The sequence below is a fragment of the Barbus barbus genome, assembly GCF_936440315.1.
Source record: "Barbus barbus genome assembly, chromosome: 1".
Lineage (NCBI taxonomy): Eukaryota > Metazoa > Chordata > Actinopteri > Cypriniformes > Cyprinidae > Barbus > Barbus barbus.
The window spans coordinates 24083493-24101906 of NC_136729.1; the positions used below are offsets into that span (position 1 = coordinate 24083493).

Here is an 18414-nt window from a genome sequence, read left to right on the forward strand (position 1 = left end):
GTTGACCCACACCCAGATGAGTAAAGGGCTCATTATGTTAGGCAAGCAATTATCTTGAGGAGTCCAGCTGGGCTTCTTAAACCTTTCTTAAAAAAAAAAAAAAAAAAAAAAAAAAAAAAAAAACCTCTTACAACAGCACTTTTGTTCTTTAATGCAACAAAATAGGAAAGAAAAAGTGATTTATGACCCACAAGTGAGCTATGGAGGGATGGGTAGGAGACTCACACAGGTCTGCAGATGACCAGATCTCCTTTGTTGGTTCCATAAGCAAGCCCAAGCCCCGGTTCTGGCAGCCAACGTGCAGAATTTATACTGACGTGTCTCCGCTGGTCTGGGGCCATTGGATACACCACATCAAACACCCTCTGAAAAATATACAAGAACACACCTGTTTAAACCGGCCCACAGTCCTCTCAGTAGCTTTGCTCATTCTATCAGTCGCCAGCACCTCCCATCATCCTCCCCGCTGTAGACTGCAGTCTGTGTCAGATATGACAACACTGCTAGCATAACTGAGAAGAGGCTAAACTGTGAAAAGTCAAATCTCTTTCTCCAAAGTACTCTTTCTCTTTCTTTCCAATCCATTCCCCCGTCCCTGTCTGTCAGCCTTGGCATACTACTTACACTCCACTGGCTCTAGAAAAAAAGGACAAAAATAGGACAAGCTCATGTCTGCCAGGGAGAGAGAAAGCGGTCTCATTCATCTGCAGATGAATGATCAACAGACAAACTCTTTCTCTCTCTCTTTACTCTAGACACAGGAAATTCAGGACAAGGATAAAAGCCACAAAGGCTGGCAGTTCAAGTTGTCTCTCCTCAGTGCTGCACATGTCTGCAAGACACCACCTGAACGCTGTGTGTTTGTGCATCTGGACCCAGTAGATTGCAGGGACGTGGTGGGGCTCAGCAGTGATGATGACTTAAGCATACAGCTCTTTTATATGTGTGTTTATATGAGTAGTGTTGATGTATACTAAAAGGCAATATAGTTCCTGACAAGTTCATTTTCAACAACATTCAAATCAGTTATAAGTTATTCACACAAATTTGATTCAAATCTAATCCAAATCTAAAAGTTTGGGGACAGTAAGATATTTTTATGTTTTTTAAAGAAGTTTTTTATGCTCACCAAGTCTGCCTTCATTTAAATTCTAAATAACAGTTACTGTGAAATATTATTACAATTTTAAATAACTTTTTTATATATAACTTATTACTGTGGTGGCAAATCAGAATTTTCAGCTGGAGTCTTCAATGCCACATGATCCTTCAGAAATCATTCCAATATGCTGATTTGCTGCTCAAGAAACATTTCTTATTATAAGAAATATTGAAAATAGTTGTGATGTTTAATATTTTTTTAGAAACCATGATACATTTTGTTCAGGATTCTTTGATAAATATAAAGTTCAAAAGAACAGTATTCCTTTGAAAAATCTTTTGTAAGATTACAAATGTCTACTGTTACTTTTGATTAATTCAATGTATCATTTGCTGAATAAAGTATTAATTTCTTTTAAAAAAAATCATTTGAATTCCACTGTAAATTCTTTTAGTTCCTAATAATTACATTGCTCATAAAACAGACATTAATTGCCAGTTACCATCTAATGTGAAACTACAGTGTGCATCAGCACTATTAGAGAATACTGGCAGGTAAGTAGTATGACAAGTACTATAAAACATCTTGAGATTGAAAATGACTATTACATTAAAAAATTAATATGTAGAAAAAGTTGTTCACAGCAAGCTGAAGATAGAGCCTTGGGCTAACCTTTGTTCATTTTCTTTCCACTCTCCGGGGTGTAATTAATCCTGCTAATAAGCAGACACATTAACGGTGCTGATGTATTAAATTTATTCATTATCTACCATATGAGAAAGTATCACTTCAAATAAATAATCAGAAAGATCTATTCTAATAAATAAAGACATGACGGGAAACAGAACATAATTATAAAATGTAAAATGATGGAAACTAATAAATAAACATACCATGAGTGAGAAACGGCTCTATAAACAAACAGTCATAAAAGCTGAAAACACAGACAATGAAATATACCAAAAGTGCTGTTGCTATGGCTACAGCTGAAATCATTCCCTGTATAGATGTTGCAAATGTATATAGGTTAATATGAATTTTGCACCCGTACACCTTTTTCCTGAGATTCACAGCAGAAGCCTGTTGTCATTTTCCAGGCCAGGTGTTTTAACATTTGCATATTAGCCAATAGAAATTACATTTTGTTGTTACTGTAGACATTTGTAATGTGTAAGCAAAGTACCTAAACACAAGTAAAATTATGCATTTACATGTTAAATTAATATTTTCAGAATTACTTAATAATTAGTTGTGAATCAAAAAATATTTGACTCCAGGTAAAGTATACAGAAGCCCTATGAGACCATGCATTATTTTTTTTCTGTCTTATCCTGACCTAAACTTATAGGGATACTCCACCCCCAAATGAAAATTTTGTCATTAATCAAAGACATTGTCAAAATAGTCTGAATACGGCTGAACCACTGATGGTAGATGGACTATTTTGACAATGTCTTTCATACTTTTCTGGGCCTTGACAGTGTTAATTGTTTGGCAGTCAATGGGACAGTCACAAACCTCCCGGTTCTTATCCAAAATAACTTAAATTGTGCTCCGAAGACGAACGAAGCTTTTACGGGTTTGGAACGACATGGGGGTAAGTGATTAATGACAAAATTTTCATTTTGGGCTGGAGAAACCCTTTAACAAAAGATATTTTGTTGAGATCTTGACTTCAGTTTTACATCACTCACATTGGTTAACTTGGAAGCATTCTACACAAAGTTCCAAGAAAAATCTTTTGCCAACTATAGCACACAGAAAACCTGAGCTCTTACTTAACTCAATCTGACAGTTCAAATGGTTCTGGTTTTTGCAGTTCCTAGAATAATGTCTAAGCGGTCCATTAGTTGTTCAAGAAACTTTTATCTCAGTCTCACATAAATGCAGAGAAAAGTTCAATGAAAGCAGTTCTGGAAAAAAATTATTTCACACAGAGACATGTGAAAGGCTGACAGTCAAGAGGCAGACCTGTGAAACGCAAAGATCCATCATTATCTCATATAAGACATAACACTGCAGCACTGTCCACTTCATTACATCACCTCTGGTAGTGATGTACAATAACCATTAGAGCTGAGAAAGAGTGCTTGAGAGTGTCATTAAGAGAGACTGAATTCATGTATGGATTATATTTTAAATACAGCTCCAGCAGCAATAACAACGCTACTAACCTCCTTTAAGACCATCACAGTTTCTGATTAAGACATTATTGTAAGAACTACACTGTGGTGGCCAGCATAATTAAGAGGAAGCTGTATATTTTACATACAAATGAGGTTCAGCAAGAAACACACAGAGACTTGAGCGGGGAGCACTGATGAAATAACCACAAAGACCACACATGAAAACATGAACAAGTGCTCACTGCACGCCGGCTTTCTAACCTCTGCGGAGAGAGATTTGGTGTTGTATGTTTAGAGACTGAACAAGGATGAAAATGAAGCTCTCCTGCTCCATCGCTCTCAAATTAATCCACGTTCAGAATCCTGCCATGAGCACAGCTCACAAAAACAAAAGTCAACCATGTAGATATTTCCATTTATGCCCTTTGCTCCACACAAACACACAGTTTTCCCACTTCTCTCTCTCTCTCTCTATTTCTAAGAGAGCGTATCTAGGTCAGGTTCCTACTCAAAGGCTTTTCTAAACCCCAGGCTCCCCCCTCTGTTGTAGAAAGCACAGAGAGCTGATCTACATAGGGCAGACCACCAGTAATAACCAAACACCACAATAATCAAACGTCATGAAAGGAATGACTAAACTGACTAAACATGGAGAAAAAAGTGAAATAATGGGTTTGTGGCCCATCTGGAGTCTTGATTTTGAGAGTGATTTGGAAAACATTTAAATGGAAAATTTGTGATTTCATAAAAAAAAACAAAAAAAAAAACAGTACTTTTTGTTATAAATATTTAGATGGAAGTCCTGCTGTTAGAGAAGGCTATTTTTTTTATTTGTTGACTTTTTTTTTATTTAGAAGTGTCTATTTTATGTTTTTGCCTTTATTATGACAGGACAGTAATGAGACAGGAAGTGAAGTGGGAGAGAGGGGAGAGAGGGGGGGGGGGAATCGGGAAGGGTCTATGAGCCGAGACTCAAACTTGGGACGCCCGAAGCGCAGCGGCGCTACATGTCAGCACGTGGCCATTGGTGCCAGCTCATTTTTCTTTGTTGACCTTGCTCAATTTATTACACTGAATAACTGACAACCTACATGTTTTTTTTAATTGTAAGATACATGTACAGATTTCCAGTTTAACTTTAGAGTTTCATAAAATCTTAAAGAGGTATGGTGGTTTAGATTTCTAGAAACAAACTGTGTTTTTCTTTTGTCATAAGACATGGTCACATATTTTTTTTACATCGTGACAGAATTGAGAGCTGTGGCAGTCTCTAAAGAAGATGTGAGGTCAGCAGTGACATACCCTCATGGACGTCTCTCCTCCGTGGGGCTGCTGCAGTCTGAAGACCTGTGCCACCATGTGATCAGTGATCTGATGCAGCAGGATGCGGCGAGACGCCAGACCCACCATCACGTAACGACCCATCGGAGACAAACTGACAGAGATGGCATTTGGACCTGTGACAAACACACATGGAAATATTGACTGAAAACTACAGGCTAAGCCACACCATTAGAAAAATCACCACAATTGTGTGAGACAATAATTTCAGCAAGACTGGGATACAGGACTGTGTTTAGTCTTAACACTTTTTGTTAAAGTGACAATATAATAAAGCAATGCACTGAATGAGCTAGCTGAGCAGTAACTACATATAAATAGTCAAATCGTGGCAGTAAGCCTATTGTGAAAAAACTGACCAAAAATGATGAAAATCCAGGAAATGTATTTTGAACCCTATTAATACAAAAATTTTAATTTTGTACATTATTAATTGCTGTAAATGTTATAACCAGAGCATTCAGACCAATTTGTTAAGCGTGAAATTAGAAAAGTTCACACCTAGACCTGCTCAGACTGTAATTATAGCTAATATAATTTTTCATTCTAAAACCTAACTGAATTTCATAGCCATTTAACTTTAGAAATCAGCCTTGCTTGGCGTGTGCATGAGCCAAAGAGTGCTAGCGATGTGATCAGCAAATGGAAACGAACGATTTAGCATTGAGGACCCTGGTTGATTGCTCTCATTAATCCACAGTTACTGGATAGGATGAATGATAGTTCCTTGAGGCCTGTACAGCCGATGGCGATGACCAACCCGCAGAGAGAGAGAGAGAACAGCATTTCAAATCACTTTAATTTAAAACAAGCAGGACTCATACTTCCTCATCATTGGTTTCCATTAGCAGCCTGGTCCCAGCCCTGCCTTCATTTGGCTTTTAAATGGGGACTATCTAATTAAAGCTGTCTCTAAAAGAGCTCCATCACTGCTGTCTGTTCAGCCAATTAGAGGGAAAGTCAGAGCACAATGCAAACAGCCGTGTCCCTTTGCATTCGATTTAATTTTGCATTCGATTTAATTAAGCACAAGTTTAAAATTATTTCAGCTCTGATGGCTCAATCAGTGTCTTAAACCCTCGTCATCACAGGGAGGAGAGTCATGTTTTTACAAACTAACACCCCTTATGAGGTCTCAGGGTCACTCACCAAATCTCTTGGAGTAGAGCATCTCGCCCAGGTTGTGTGGGGCCAGGGAGTACACAGCCAAGATGCCCTCATCAGGAAAACCCCTCTGACTGCTGGGAATGAACACAGCCAGCAGCTGCCCGTCTGCTGAGATATCACAGCTCGCGTCATTGTAGATCTTACAGTTGGGCACCAACACATTTACAGACGCTAAAAAAGGAATCAGACACAAGAGTCTAAATTAGAGATGCACCGTATTGGAAACTGCGCCTGGTAATGATAACTGATGAGTTTGGATTTTGAAGGCAAAGTATATTGGCCAATATTAGATACAGCATTACTCTACATTGTGCCAGACTGATTACATTACATGCTTCAAATAACACCAAACATCACATACAGATTAAAATGGCTTTGAAAATATTTTAAAATACACACAGCTAAACAAAACAATCTTTCTGATCTTTTAATAATAGTTAAATAGTAGCAATACATTTTAATAAACTTTTCATCTATTTTTCACAAGAAATCCAAGGCACTTCATCTGGTCCAAAAAAGTTAAAAAGCCTTTATTCACATTCACATTTAATCTATTTGTGTTTAAGAATAGGCAGGCCAACTTGAAATAATGTGCAATCGCATGATAATTAGAATATAATGTATTAGATCAAATATAATGGTCACTTTCACTCACTGGACTGATACAATAATATACAAATATACTATTATGACCGCAAAAACAAAAAACAAAACATATCTCTAGTCCAAGCCAGCACATACGTTTTGTTTTGGAGTGGTCAAAAACAAAATAAACAAAGGCTAAAAGGAATGCCTTAGACAGAAAACAGAATTTTTTTTATAATAAGTTATAGGAGCTTTAAATATCAAATTTTGAAAAACAAGTCTGCTGTATTTAAACTAAACATTAAGCCCCACTTTTTAGAGCAAGGACATTAAACTAGTATGCTCGTAAAATTAGCCAAAGACTGATTGCATTGTCAGCCTCTGCATCTGCCAGATTTCTATTTTGCATCCAAATCTCTGTTTGCACATGAGCAGTGCTCTGTGTAACAACCTTTTTGCTAAATTAGCAGAAGCTGCAGAATTGCCATAAGTTGAGCCACAATAAAAGTGATTTAGCGACTAACAGAAAGCCACATCTGTTCAGCCCACACTAATGAATAAGAGAGCAGCGTGGCAGGAGAGAGAAAGAGAGATGTCTGTATGTACCCTTCTCATTTCAGCACATAAACCTCACACACACACACACACACACACACACACACACACACAATACATCTAGTACTACCATTCTGTCAAGCAGGATGCAGAGAGAAATTATAATGTTTCTGCTCTGGTAACCACATGTCAACTCCAAAATTAATTTTGATTCCTGTTTTCATTTTCTGTTATACACATAGCACAATCCTTTACTGTTTCCATGGCAATTTGCATCCTGATGAAGCCATCTCTCAACACACAGAATGGTAGTAATATTCAGAAAACAAACACTGTGTAAACACAGGGATATTACAACACAAATGTGAGTGAGCCGAGACAGTTGATTCAAAACAACTGTTTAGATGAAGCGACTTATTCAAAGCATTAACGGAACAATAACATGCTGCTCTGGTCTCATGCATCAACGTGTGTCATTGCGCAGAGGTCTCTGAATAAAGCATCAGGTGCGTGTGTGGGAGGTGTAATTAGGGCTATTTGTGATTTAGAATGTGAGCATGTGATTGAAGTGTTTGTCATTTTGCTGGAGAGCGAGTGTGCGTGTGGACGGCGCTGGAAGAAGTGCGAGGGCACAAGCTAAACAAGAGCAGGTGAGTTTTGGCAGGTGACTGCAAGTCATTATGCACATTTAGAAAGATGGATTTGGTTTAATCACCCAGTGTGCTTTTGTGCGTTTGTGTATCTGTGTGCATGTGTTCACCGAGTAAGGTCAAGAGAGTCTGAGAGGACAGGAGGGGAGATTCAAGCAGGAGTGTGTTAATTAAATAGGGCAATAATTTAGTGCAGTGATGAGGCTGCTGCCCAGCAGGACCTGCATTTCACTCTCTGACACAAATACACACACGCGTCCATCCACCCATCGTCACTCATGCCCACTCATTCACTGCAGGCCAACAGGAGCTGGGAGAGAGGAAGAGGGAAACTGGTTTTTTTAAAAAATAAAAAAAGAGCAATAAAAGAGACGATGAAAATTCACCACCTGCAGTTCTGAATGTGGTATCTGCGTTCCATGCTCAAGTGAATACAAAATAATAAACGAATAATGAATATAAAATAATAATCACCTGAATTTTTGTAAATGCCTGCCTGTCACTTACCTATATTCAGAGGTGCACATAAGTCGTTTCAGTCCGGTTTTCATGACAGCACCTGGAAATTTGGTTTGGTGCTCACACTGCACATTAATGGCCATTAAATATAACTACAAAAAATAAGATAATTAATAATAGTAATAATAGTATTGTTGCACATTATTTAGTTTTTGTTTAATAAAATATCAATTTTTTATAAATAAAGTGTGATAATACTACTATATTTTAAAATAAAAAGTGAGTATTAAATAAAAATACAATTATTTTATAGTGCACTTAAAAACACAATGCTAATATTTACATTTTCTTTTTTTTTTCTTATATGAATTTTCATCATTTTCAAACCTAAAATCAGCAAGCTCTTATTTTGGTGGGTTGCGGGCAAGTAATTATATGCACTGCCGGTTTTAGCGCTGCTAAGTGAAGCACGTCGCTGAATGAAAAATGTTCAGTTTTGCGTTTTGCTCTGAAATCGCCAGTGCATAGCCTAGATTTATGCTTTTAGTTTGAATGGAAATCTTAAACCGTATTACAGTTAGTTGCTTTACAGCTGTGAATATGCGCACCACTTATGTGCATCCCTGCCTTTATCACTCTTTTTTCTGCTGTGTAAAAATTATTTTTCAGATATTCTCCAAAAAAAATTCTACACCGCTGACTTGCCAATCTGCTAATTTGAAAAATTATTGATTTATTGATTTTTTGTGCCATTTTGTTTGTTACATACAGCAGAAAAACAGCATAGGAAATAGTCTCAGAAAGACACTTTAAAAAACACAAATAAAAATGTATCATCTTGTCCTTCCGGGCTTCAATATAAATGCTTTCATCAATAGCTAAATTTTATTTACATTCTAGATTGATAAAGCACGTGAAAAAAAAAATTATAATAAAAAACAAAATAAAAAAAAAATCACGTGATTGAACCTGCCTCTCACTATGATCAAGGCAAAATGAAACTAAAACTCTTGTCTTTTAGCAGGAGAGGGTCAGAGGGGCAGGTTGTGTAACAGTGAGAGTCGGCCCACACTTCTGAAGATGGATAAGTGGCTCACGGCTTCAGCAGACAGAGCTCCCTACTGGATCTGAGTAATGGATTTGCTAGGGTAAAGTGACGGCTATTCCGGTGGTACTCCAAGGGAAGACCAGACCACTGCCGTACAAGCTAAAGTGTATTTTAATCATTTATTTTTGTGGAAGCATGGGTGCAAGGATGTTCTTTAGGGTTTAGATTGGGTTTGTGGCTGACACAGAATGATAAACGAAGCACTCAGGACTCCAGTTGCTGTGGACAGAGAGCATCTGGACAACTGAAATAAATCAGACTTTTACAAGCATATTTATACTGAATCCATTCCATCGACCCAGCCAATGGACTGGTTTAGTCCAGAATTACTCACCCCAATTACACTCTCTGTCATTTGCAAAGTCACTCTATCTGAAACTACAGCACAAAGTCATCAAGCGATTAACAGACAGAAAATAGTAGTAGTGACACAAGTAGTGACAGGGATTTCCTGGGCATGATGTCTGCAGAGGAGCTTGGGAAATGTGTCTGAGAGAGTGTCTCTTGTCACTGAGAGACTAAATGAGCAAGAATGAGAGACAGGGATAAGGAACAGATTGAAAGAAGCAGTGGATTAAAACATCCCTGAAAAAATAAAAACATTCAGAATAACCTAGTTTCAAAGTCAACAAACAAATACACAAACATTCATAAAAGCACAAACATCCCGTTTCCACACGTATTTATATAAAAGCCCTTTAGGTGACAAAGAAGAAACACTGCTACAATAACATTCTCTTAAATGGCACAAAAGCACAGACCTGATGTCAGTTTAAGTGTCTATTAATATCACAGCACCTGAACATTAGAAAAAAATGAATACAGATAAATACCAGAAATGAGATACATTAGCTGTAGTATAGCCATGTCTTCCAAAAAAAAAAAACATCTACTCTAGCACTTTACCCAAATACACTAAATATTTTCTTATAGATTATGTTTTTACTCAAGGTGACTTTCAGTTCTCCTGCAGTTACATTGGCTTCAGCGTCTGGTCACACAGTTCATGAGTCATTGATTTGAACCGACAACATGCTGGTTACTTGACAAGATTGTTAACCTAGTGTACATGCCCAAAACAAGTGGTCTTGAAGATTAACAACATTAATCACACTCGAGAAACATATACAACACCTACTTACAAACTGTGACCAGCACCTCTCACTTGTGCAGCATTGGACTGATCACTACCTCATCCAGCATTGACTGCAAACTACCTCCTCGGATAGTCTCATAAAAAGACTGTTCTCCTGTCAATTTAACAATTTAACAGACTGACAAGCTCTTTTTGCACTACACACATATCTGCACAGTTTTGGTTTATTTAACTGGTTTGCACTCCATCTATTCTGCCATGTGCCTTATGTCACTTTATCTATCTTTTTTTAGTTTTATTTTTCTACAATGTTCTCAGATTGATAAGCTCTTTTTGCACTACAAATATATCTGCACGGTTTTGTTTTTATTTAACTGGTTTGCACTATCTGCCATGCGCCTTATGCCACTTTATCTATTTCTTTATTTTTTTTTTCTACAATGTCCTTACTTGTATAGCTATAGAGTTGTATGTACATATGTTTAAACCGTATTATCTGTATTTGAACGTGTTTAATGTTAACGGTTTACACCAAGGGTCTGAGGGTAACGCAATTTCAATTCTCTGTATGTATGTGCTGTACATGTGGAAGAATTGACAATAAAGCAGACTTGACATAATGCATAGTGAAGGGAAATGGAGAAAAAAAAAAAAGGAATCTAAACCCTACTGTAAATACGGTTTTACTTTCTTCTCCGTGACAAGCGGGTGTTGGAAAATGTAGCATTTTTGCTCCCAGAGTAACCAGGGTATTTCTGCTTTTGTAAAAGTGCCATCTACTAATTTTTAATCAAACATTTTTGTTGGTGTAATCTTTAGGCTTTAACAGGCACTGATGCATATGAGCCATGTTCATTACGGCACTTAGAAACTTTCACACTTTTCAATTAAGGATTTCAATTCTGATTTACCACATGAAAGAACAGCAAAGTCCACACCACAACTATAACAATTATGCTACAGAGGAACGATATCATTGGAATCCCTTTCAGTACTTTTTTTTCCTAACATACTTTAAAGAGTTTGAACATTTAAAATGACAAAGAACATAACTACATGCTTATAATAAACAAAATGTTATTGTTCATTGATGTGGATTTTAATATAGTTAATATAGGTATCGTTATAGTTACATGTTTTTAAAAAGCTTCGACATACGCAAAATGCTGCAAAAGACACAAAATGTGAGCATGTTTACATTGAAAAACAAGAAGCAGTTGTATGGAAAAAACAGTGTTCTGTGTAAATGTTCCTTACACTACACACGATGACCCTGCATTTCCCATTTTCTTAAGTATTGTGGAGAGTACAGTTGTTTTCCCTGGGCGCCATTAGATTTCTGATGTTGGCTACCACAGATGAGACAATAAAGAGTTTGTGCTCTTTTTTTCATTAAATGAAGACCTGCTATAGAGGCCATAATTTAACGAAGCAGCAGCTGCAAGCGCTTTACACTATGCGCTCGCTATAATATAGATGCAGCCTATTTCATTTCCTTTATAGCTGTGGGCATACTAAACATGTTGAAGCATTTTACATAAAATCCTCTTCATCATTTATAAGAAAAATGTATATTCATAGACTCTTGTTGCATTTTCGCATCAATGGGTGTGGTATGTGTGTAAAGTATCTATTATTATCTTGAAGCTGGAGCTCTGCAAGCATCGAAAAAGTCCCTCAGCTTCTGAGAATTTACTGAGAAATAAAACACACCTTAACACTACAATCACAGCCTTGCACTGACAGTCTCAAATTTCATTTGGGGTTTTACTTTCCAATTGTCACAAAAATCCTCTCGCTGCACTAAAACCCAATCACTTTGCTTTCACGAGAACCGCATGGGAGTGAACCTGCACACACATAGTAAGAAAATTTAAATAGAGGGGGATAGAAGGGGGACACAAATCACACATCTTATTCATTGTTTGAACATAAATGTGTGTTGGAAGTGTGTGTACACAACCATCCTACAATGATAAAAATCCACCCAGTGTTTTTTTTTTTTTTAAATCCCTATTTTAAAACCCCCTTTCTCAAATCAGGCTGTTCTGAGAGCCCTGTCAGAATGACGTAGTTCTGTACAGACCGCTCCCACGAGAGTTGATTGACAAGACCGTCTTACCTTAGACCCGCCCTGAGTGAGCTGAGAGCTGTAAACAGTCCGACCGACTCCGGTGCAGGGGAAGACAAGAAGTCTCAGATTAAGCGATTGAAGTGTTTTGTTGTTGGATGTAATAATGAGCCGCTGAAGAGGCAGAGGATTAACGTTACTTTCATTTTGAAGTAAATGCGCCGATCCCGATTAACATAAATTTATTTGATTTGATTTTGAAGTGAAGTGTGGCCAAGTATGGTGACCCATACTCGGAATTTGTGCTCTGCATTTAACCCATCCAAGTGCACAAACACAGTAGTGAACTCACACCTGGAGCAGTGGGCAGCCATTGCTGCAGCGCCCGGGGAGCAGTTGGGGGTTCGGTGCCTTGCTCAAGGGTCTCACCTCAGTCGTGGTATTGAGGGTGGAGAGAGCGCCTGTTATTAACTCCCCCCACCGACAATTCCTGCTGGACCAGAGACTCGAACCCACAAACTCAGGTTACAAGTCCAACGCTCTATCCATTAGGCCACGACTGCCCTATGCGTCTATGTTTGCCCGAATCATTCGTGATCCAGCTTTATCTACAGAAGAAGTGAGTATAAGGGTTTTTATGAATCTTTGCACATTGCCTTTCCTAATAATGTGCTAGTTAGCCAGTTTCGAGGCTGAAGTTTAGTATGCTCCATAGATATACACTCACCGGCCACTTTATTAGGTACACCTGTTCAATTGCTTGGTAACACAAATTGCTAATCAGCCAATCACAAGGCAGCAACTCAATGCATTTAGGCATCTAGATGTGGTGAAGACAACTTGCTGAAGTTCAAACCGAGCATCAGAATGGGGAAGAAAGGGGATTTAAGTGACTTTGAACGTGGAATGGTTGTTGGTGCCAGATGAGCTGGTCTGAGTATTTCAAAAACTGCTGATCTACAGGGATTTTCACACACAACCATCTCTAGGGTTTACAGAGAATGGTCCGAAAAAGAGAAAATATCCAGTGAGCGGCAGTTGTGTGGACGAAAATGCCTTGTTGATGTCAGAGGACAATGGGCAGACTGGTTAGAGATGATAGAAAGGCAACAGTAACTCAAACAACCACTCATTACCACCAAGGTATGCAGAATACCATCTCTGAATGCACAACACGTCGAACCCTGAAGCAGATGGGCTACAGCAGCAGAAGACCACACCGGGTGCCGCTCCTGTCAGCTAAGAACAGGAAACGAAGGCTACAATTCGCACAGGCTCACCAAAATTGGACAATAGAAGATTGGAAAAACGTTGCCTGGTCTGATGAGTCTCAATTTCTGCTGCGACATTCAGATGGTAGGGTCAGAATTTGGTGTAAAGAACAAGAAAGCATGGATCCATCCTGCCTGTCTCAACGGTTCAGGCTGGTGGTGGTGGTGTAATGGTGTGGGGGATATTTTCTTGGCACACTTTGGGCCCCTTAGTACCAATTGAGCATCGTTTAAACGCCACAGCCTACCTGAGTATTGCTGCTGACCATGTCCATCCCTTTATGACTACAGTGTACCCATCTTCTGATGGCTACTTCCAGCAGGATAACGCACCATGTCACAAAGCTCAAATCATCTCAGACTGGTTTCTTGAACATGACAATGAGTTCACTTTACTCAAATGGCCTCCACAGTCACCAGACCTCAATCCAATAGAGCACCTTTGGGATGTGGTGGAACGGGAGATTGGCATCATGGATGTGCAGCCAACAAATCTGCAGCAACTGCGTGATGCTATCATGTCAATATGGACCAAAATCTCTGAGGAATGTTTCCAACACCTTATTGAATCTATGCCACGAAGAATTAAGGCAGTTCTGAAGGCAAAAGGGGGTCTAAACCCGGTACTAGCAAGGTGTACCTAATAAAGTGGCCAGTGAGTGTATATACCTAGATGCCTCATTATGGACTGTTTCTATGGGTTGCGATACGCAAGCTATCTGCCATTTTTGGAACGGTCTGCGAATCTTTGAGCGCATTGAATGTGTGCGTCTACAACAGCAAGTTATACGCTTGTATATCTTTGAATATTCATTGATTATTATGGTGAATGCGAGATGGCTGACACGCCAACGGATCTGGAGCGGTCAAATAGGGAATCTACACATATCTATGGTCTACTCATCACTCCAAGGAAGAGAGGGGCGGAGTCAGCAGAGCTCACTAGGATTTAAAGCAACATGGACTAGATCAGCGTGCTGAAAACTCTGATTTTTACAGGGTAAAAAGGGTGTTTTTTACACTACCATTGAGAAATTTTCAAAGTATGTTATAGACGTTTCATTAAGACCCTAAAGAATAATATCAACTTGTGTAAAATGGGCATTCAATGACCCCTTTAAAAAAGAACTAGAGCGGAGCATTTAATTTGATTTGACTCAAAGCTCTCCTAATTAAAATAAAACTAGTGTGTGCTGCTATCCCAGCAAAAGTCCACATAGCCCTTGGTGATTTCAGTTAAGGCAACTCAGAAACATCTTTGATTTCTGGAACTGCAACATTGTAGGGCTTAGAAATGTTTTGTCTTTGATCCTCTGTTTTGGTCTTTATATAGAACAAAATGTACACAGGGCTAAAGATTTCATCTTAACCGTAACAAAACAGAGGACAGGAGAAGAGCTACTGGAGGCAGCATCATAAATGTCAGTGTTTACCTTCTGCTGCTGAGGCCTTGTTCCTACCTTCCAAAAAAACAACAAATTCTGACAACTATCCCTCTCCTAATTATTCAATAATGAGCTGGGTGGTGCTAAAATGATAAATCAGCTGTGATGGCTTACATTTAGTCCGAGTTACAATTACACTGATTTATGATCCCAGCAGATTCCTGACATTATTGACTTTGGAAGGATGATGTAAATGGTTGCTCAATATGAGTTCCCATAGCCCTCTGTAGCTTTATGAGCTGGATTAGTCCACAGTCTCTGTTGGTAACCGAAAATTTCCAAACCACTCTCTAACAATCATTTCTCTGAAAAGCCTTGTTGACCCTCCATCTTAACTGGTTCTGCAATTCTCTTGTTTTTTATTGATGTGAGTTACACCAGTATTCAAAATGGAGTGTTTTTTTTTAAGCAATTATTACTTTTATTCAGCAAGAGTGCATTAAATTGATTAAAAGTCACAGTAAAGATGCTTATGATGTTACAAATTATTTATATTTCAAATAAAATGCTGATCTTTTGAACTATTCAAATAAAAAAATAAAAAATTATGGTTTCAACAAACATTTTAAGCAGCACAACTATTTTTTGACATTGCTAATAATAAGAAATATTTCTTGAGCACCAAATCAGCATATTAGAATGATTTCTGAAAGACCTTCCTAAAATTCAGCTTTGCCATCACAGAAATAATTACATATTAAAATCTATTAAAATAAAGAGTTAATTGATCAGAATTGTTCAAATATATGCAGCCCTGGGGAGCATAAGAGAATTTGTTTCATTACTTGAACATTAAAAAAATCTTACCAACCCCAAACTTTTGAATGGTATAGTGTAAAGCTTACAAACCTTAACAATGGTAAAACCAATGCTACCTCAGTGATATTTGTTAGGATTAGCTACATAGTTATGGACAATATTGACGCACATGGAAGCACACCGCTTTTGCTGTTCTCTCTAATTTGGATTAAACCCCATAATGAACTGTTGCTTTTTTACCTAAATATCAACATCTTTGCTATTGTTTCAACACCACAACAACAGCATCTTTATACCATTTGACACCAAAGCTGGTCTAAGCCTTAAATGGCACCAAGATGATGGGAAGAAAGGTCACCCGGCACACCTGTTCTGGTTGAGGCAGGCAGGAAGGACTTTAGTGGACAGGTATATGACACATTCCTCTTACTGTTCATTCTCTGACAGGATGAGGCATCTTGGAATGCATAGAATAAATCAGTGTTTTTTTTAAATAGAACCTTTTCAAATTTGTTCACTGGTTCCTTAAGTCCTCTGTTATCGATTTCTTACAGAAAAGTTGTCAAGGTTATAAAGTCCAACGCATCAATTTGGTGGTGGATCCGATTGCGTTTTTTCCCTAATCGTCTATCTGGGGAACACTATGTTTGCTTATATGAACTTGGTGAAACTGAAGTGTTGTTCAGAGTCCCTGCAGCCACTTCAGGTCTTCATATTTATTACTGTGGAAGTTGTTTGCGTGTTTTCCTCAGTGTCTGGATTATTATACTTCACTAAACTAGAACTAAAACTAAAACACAAAAACATTTTTGTTACTTTAGATAAAGAAAACTGAAATTAAATAAAAAAGTGAACTTATTTTAAGTTAGTTTCAAGTGAATATTTATCATTTACATTTAGTTGAACTTGATATACTAAAATAATTGAATTAAAAATGAATAAAACTATATAGACATATTAAGAAAAAAAGATGAAAAATCTAATTTAAATGTGAAAAATAAAAATTTGAAATTTAAAATTAAAACAGAAAATATAAAAATAAAAACTAATTCAAAATATTAATATAAACCATGACAGTATCTCAATAATACCAAAATAATGTTTCCTATTGCACATTAGACCCGAGTATGGACGTGCTACTGCTTTGTCTTATACTACACTGGCCAGGGTTCAGATCAAATACCTGCAGCTAAATTACCACCATCACAATGACACAAGAGAATATACCAACTCAACTTCTATTACTGACCAAATTACAGAGCAAATAATTACTTCTCATACAGTATGACCTAAAAATCTGTAACATGTCCCATCTACACTAATGGTTATATAGCCTGAAGTCTGACAAGCTATTTTTGAAAAGCTATTTTCAACAAGTGCACTGGATTTCTAATGGATATGTCCTTCCACAATTTTTGGATGAAAAAAGTTATCTTAATTAATGTATCAAACTGATTCTGCAATATGTAAGTCGGAGCACATTATTAAAGCGTTTTCTAAAGAAGATTAAGTGCTTTTTCTTTCAATTAAACCAGACTGCATTAAAATAATTATAGAGGAGGAAAGAATCCTATACACCACCATAAAGAAAAAAGTTCACAAAAGCCCAGTCGTGCTTAATTAAAAGCTATGGCAAGAGCATGTCTAATGGAAATGTTTCGATCTTAAGTGTTTTGTAGAACAATAAGCTTCCACGAATTCAACATGAGCTGTTTAAGTAATACTCAGTGCTATGACTGCAGCACAATATATGAACTTCTAATGAGCTCCAAAATCAATAGCACAGTTTATTTGACATCTAATGCCTTTAGCGGGTTTCTTGTATTTGTAATTAGACTGCACTGATGCGCCAGAGAGGAATGTGTACTGTGGGAGGACAGAAGAATGCACTCAGGCCTGTGTATAGTGGAAGCAGCCTGCTGGGAAATGAAGAGGGCTTCTGTCCAGGGGGTCAGAGTTCTGCTCAGCTGACACGATCCAGCTCTACCTCCCGCTATTTCCCATTTACTTCAGTAATACTTGTAGCAAATCTGATGCTATGTGCTCTGATATCAAACAACTGCTGGCTTTCTTCTATAGATTCAATAACTCAAACTGTGAACAATGTTAGTTAACATTCACGTTTTCACTTTGCAAGCTGTGTGGATCTAACAAAAATATATTCTTTTCTCAGTACTGTCTGCTGAAAATGTAAGTCTATTGTAACTCAACTTTGTTATTAATTTTTAATGAAAACATTAAAAAAGTCGCACATTGAAAGCACAAGAATAATTTATACTAGTGTTGCAGTACAGTGCTGTGGCTTTCATGATCATAAAGGCCTATTCACAGCAAAAATGAACACTATAACCGTAACTATAATGATAGTAACATTAGCGTTCATACCAATGGATGATATTGATCTGTTTATTCCAACTGCGTGTTTATGTGCAGAACTTGAATTCAAGAAGGAACGATTTTGATCAGTTGTCAAAGTTTTCAGCCATTCATCAGCTGGAAAAAAATGCTCTGAAAGTGATTCCAACAAGATGATTGTCTGCTTTTTTATCATTATAGTTGTGGTGTGGACTTATTTTCAGTCTGAATGGAGCACATTTTTAATCTGACTGAGAAAACTTCCTATGATCAACCATAGGGACACCCATCTCTTTGCACCAAACAGAGATGAAATAACAGCAA

General features: G+C 37.6%; 1 protein-coding gene across 2 annotated transcripts in view; it reads right to left on the reverse strand.

Moving 5' to 3' along the window:
• LOC306851916 (activating molecule in BECN1-regulated autophagy protein 1A-like) overlaps positions 1-18414 on the reverse strand; it is a 93994-nt gene that overhangs the window by 21744 nt on the left and 53836 nt on the right. For both annotated transcript variants that reach the window (XM_079388426.1, XM_079388425.1), the window contains 3 exons: positions 5719-5907; positions 4531-4685; positions 226-365 (listed from right to left, as the gene is read on the reverse strand). In XM_079388426.1, coding sequence (XP_079244552.1) covers positions 226-365; positions 4531-4685; positions 5719-5907 — 484 coding nt within the window. The remainder of the gene's footprint in view (positions 1-225; positions 366-4530; positions 4686-5718; positions 5908-18414) is intronic.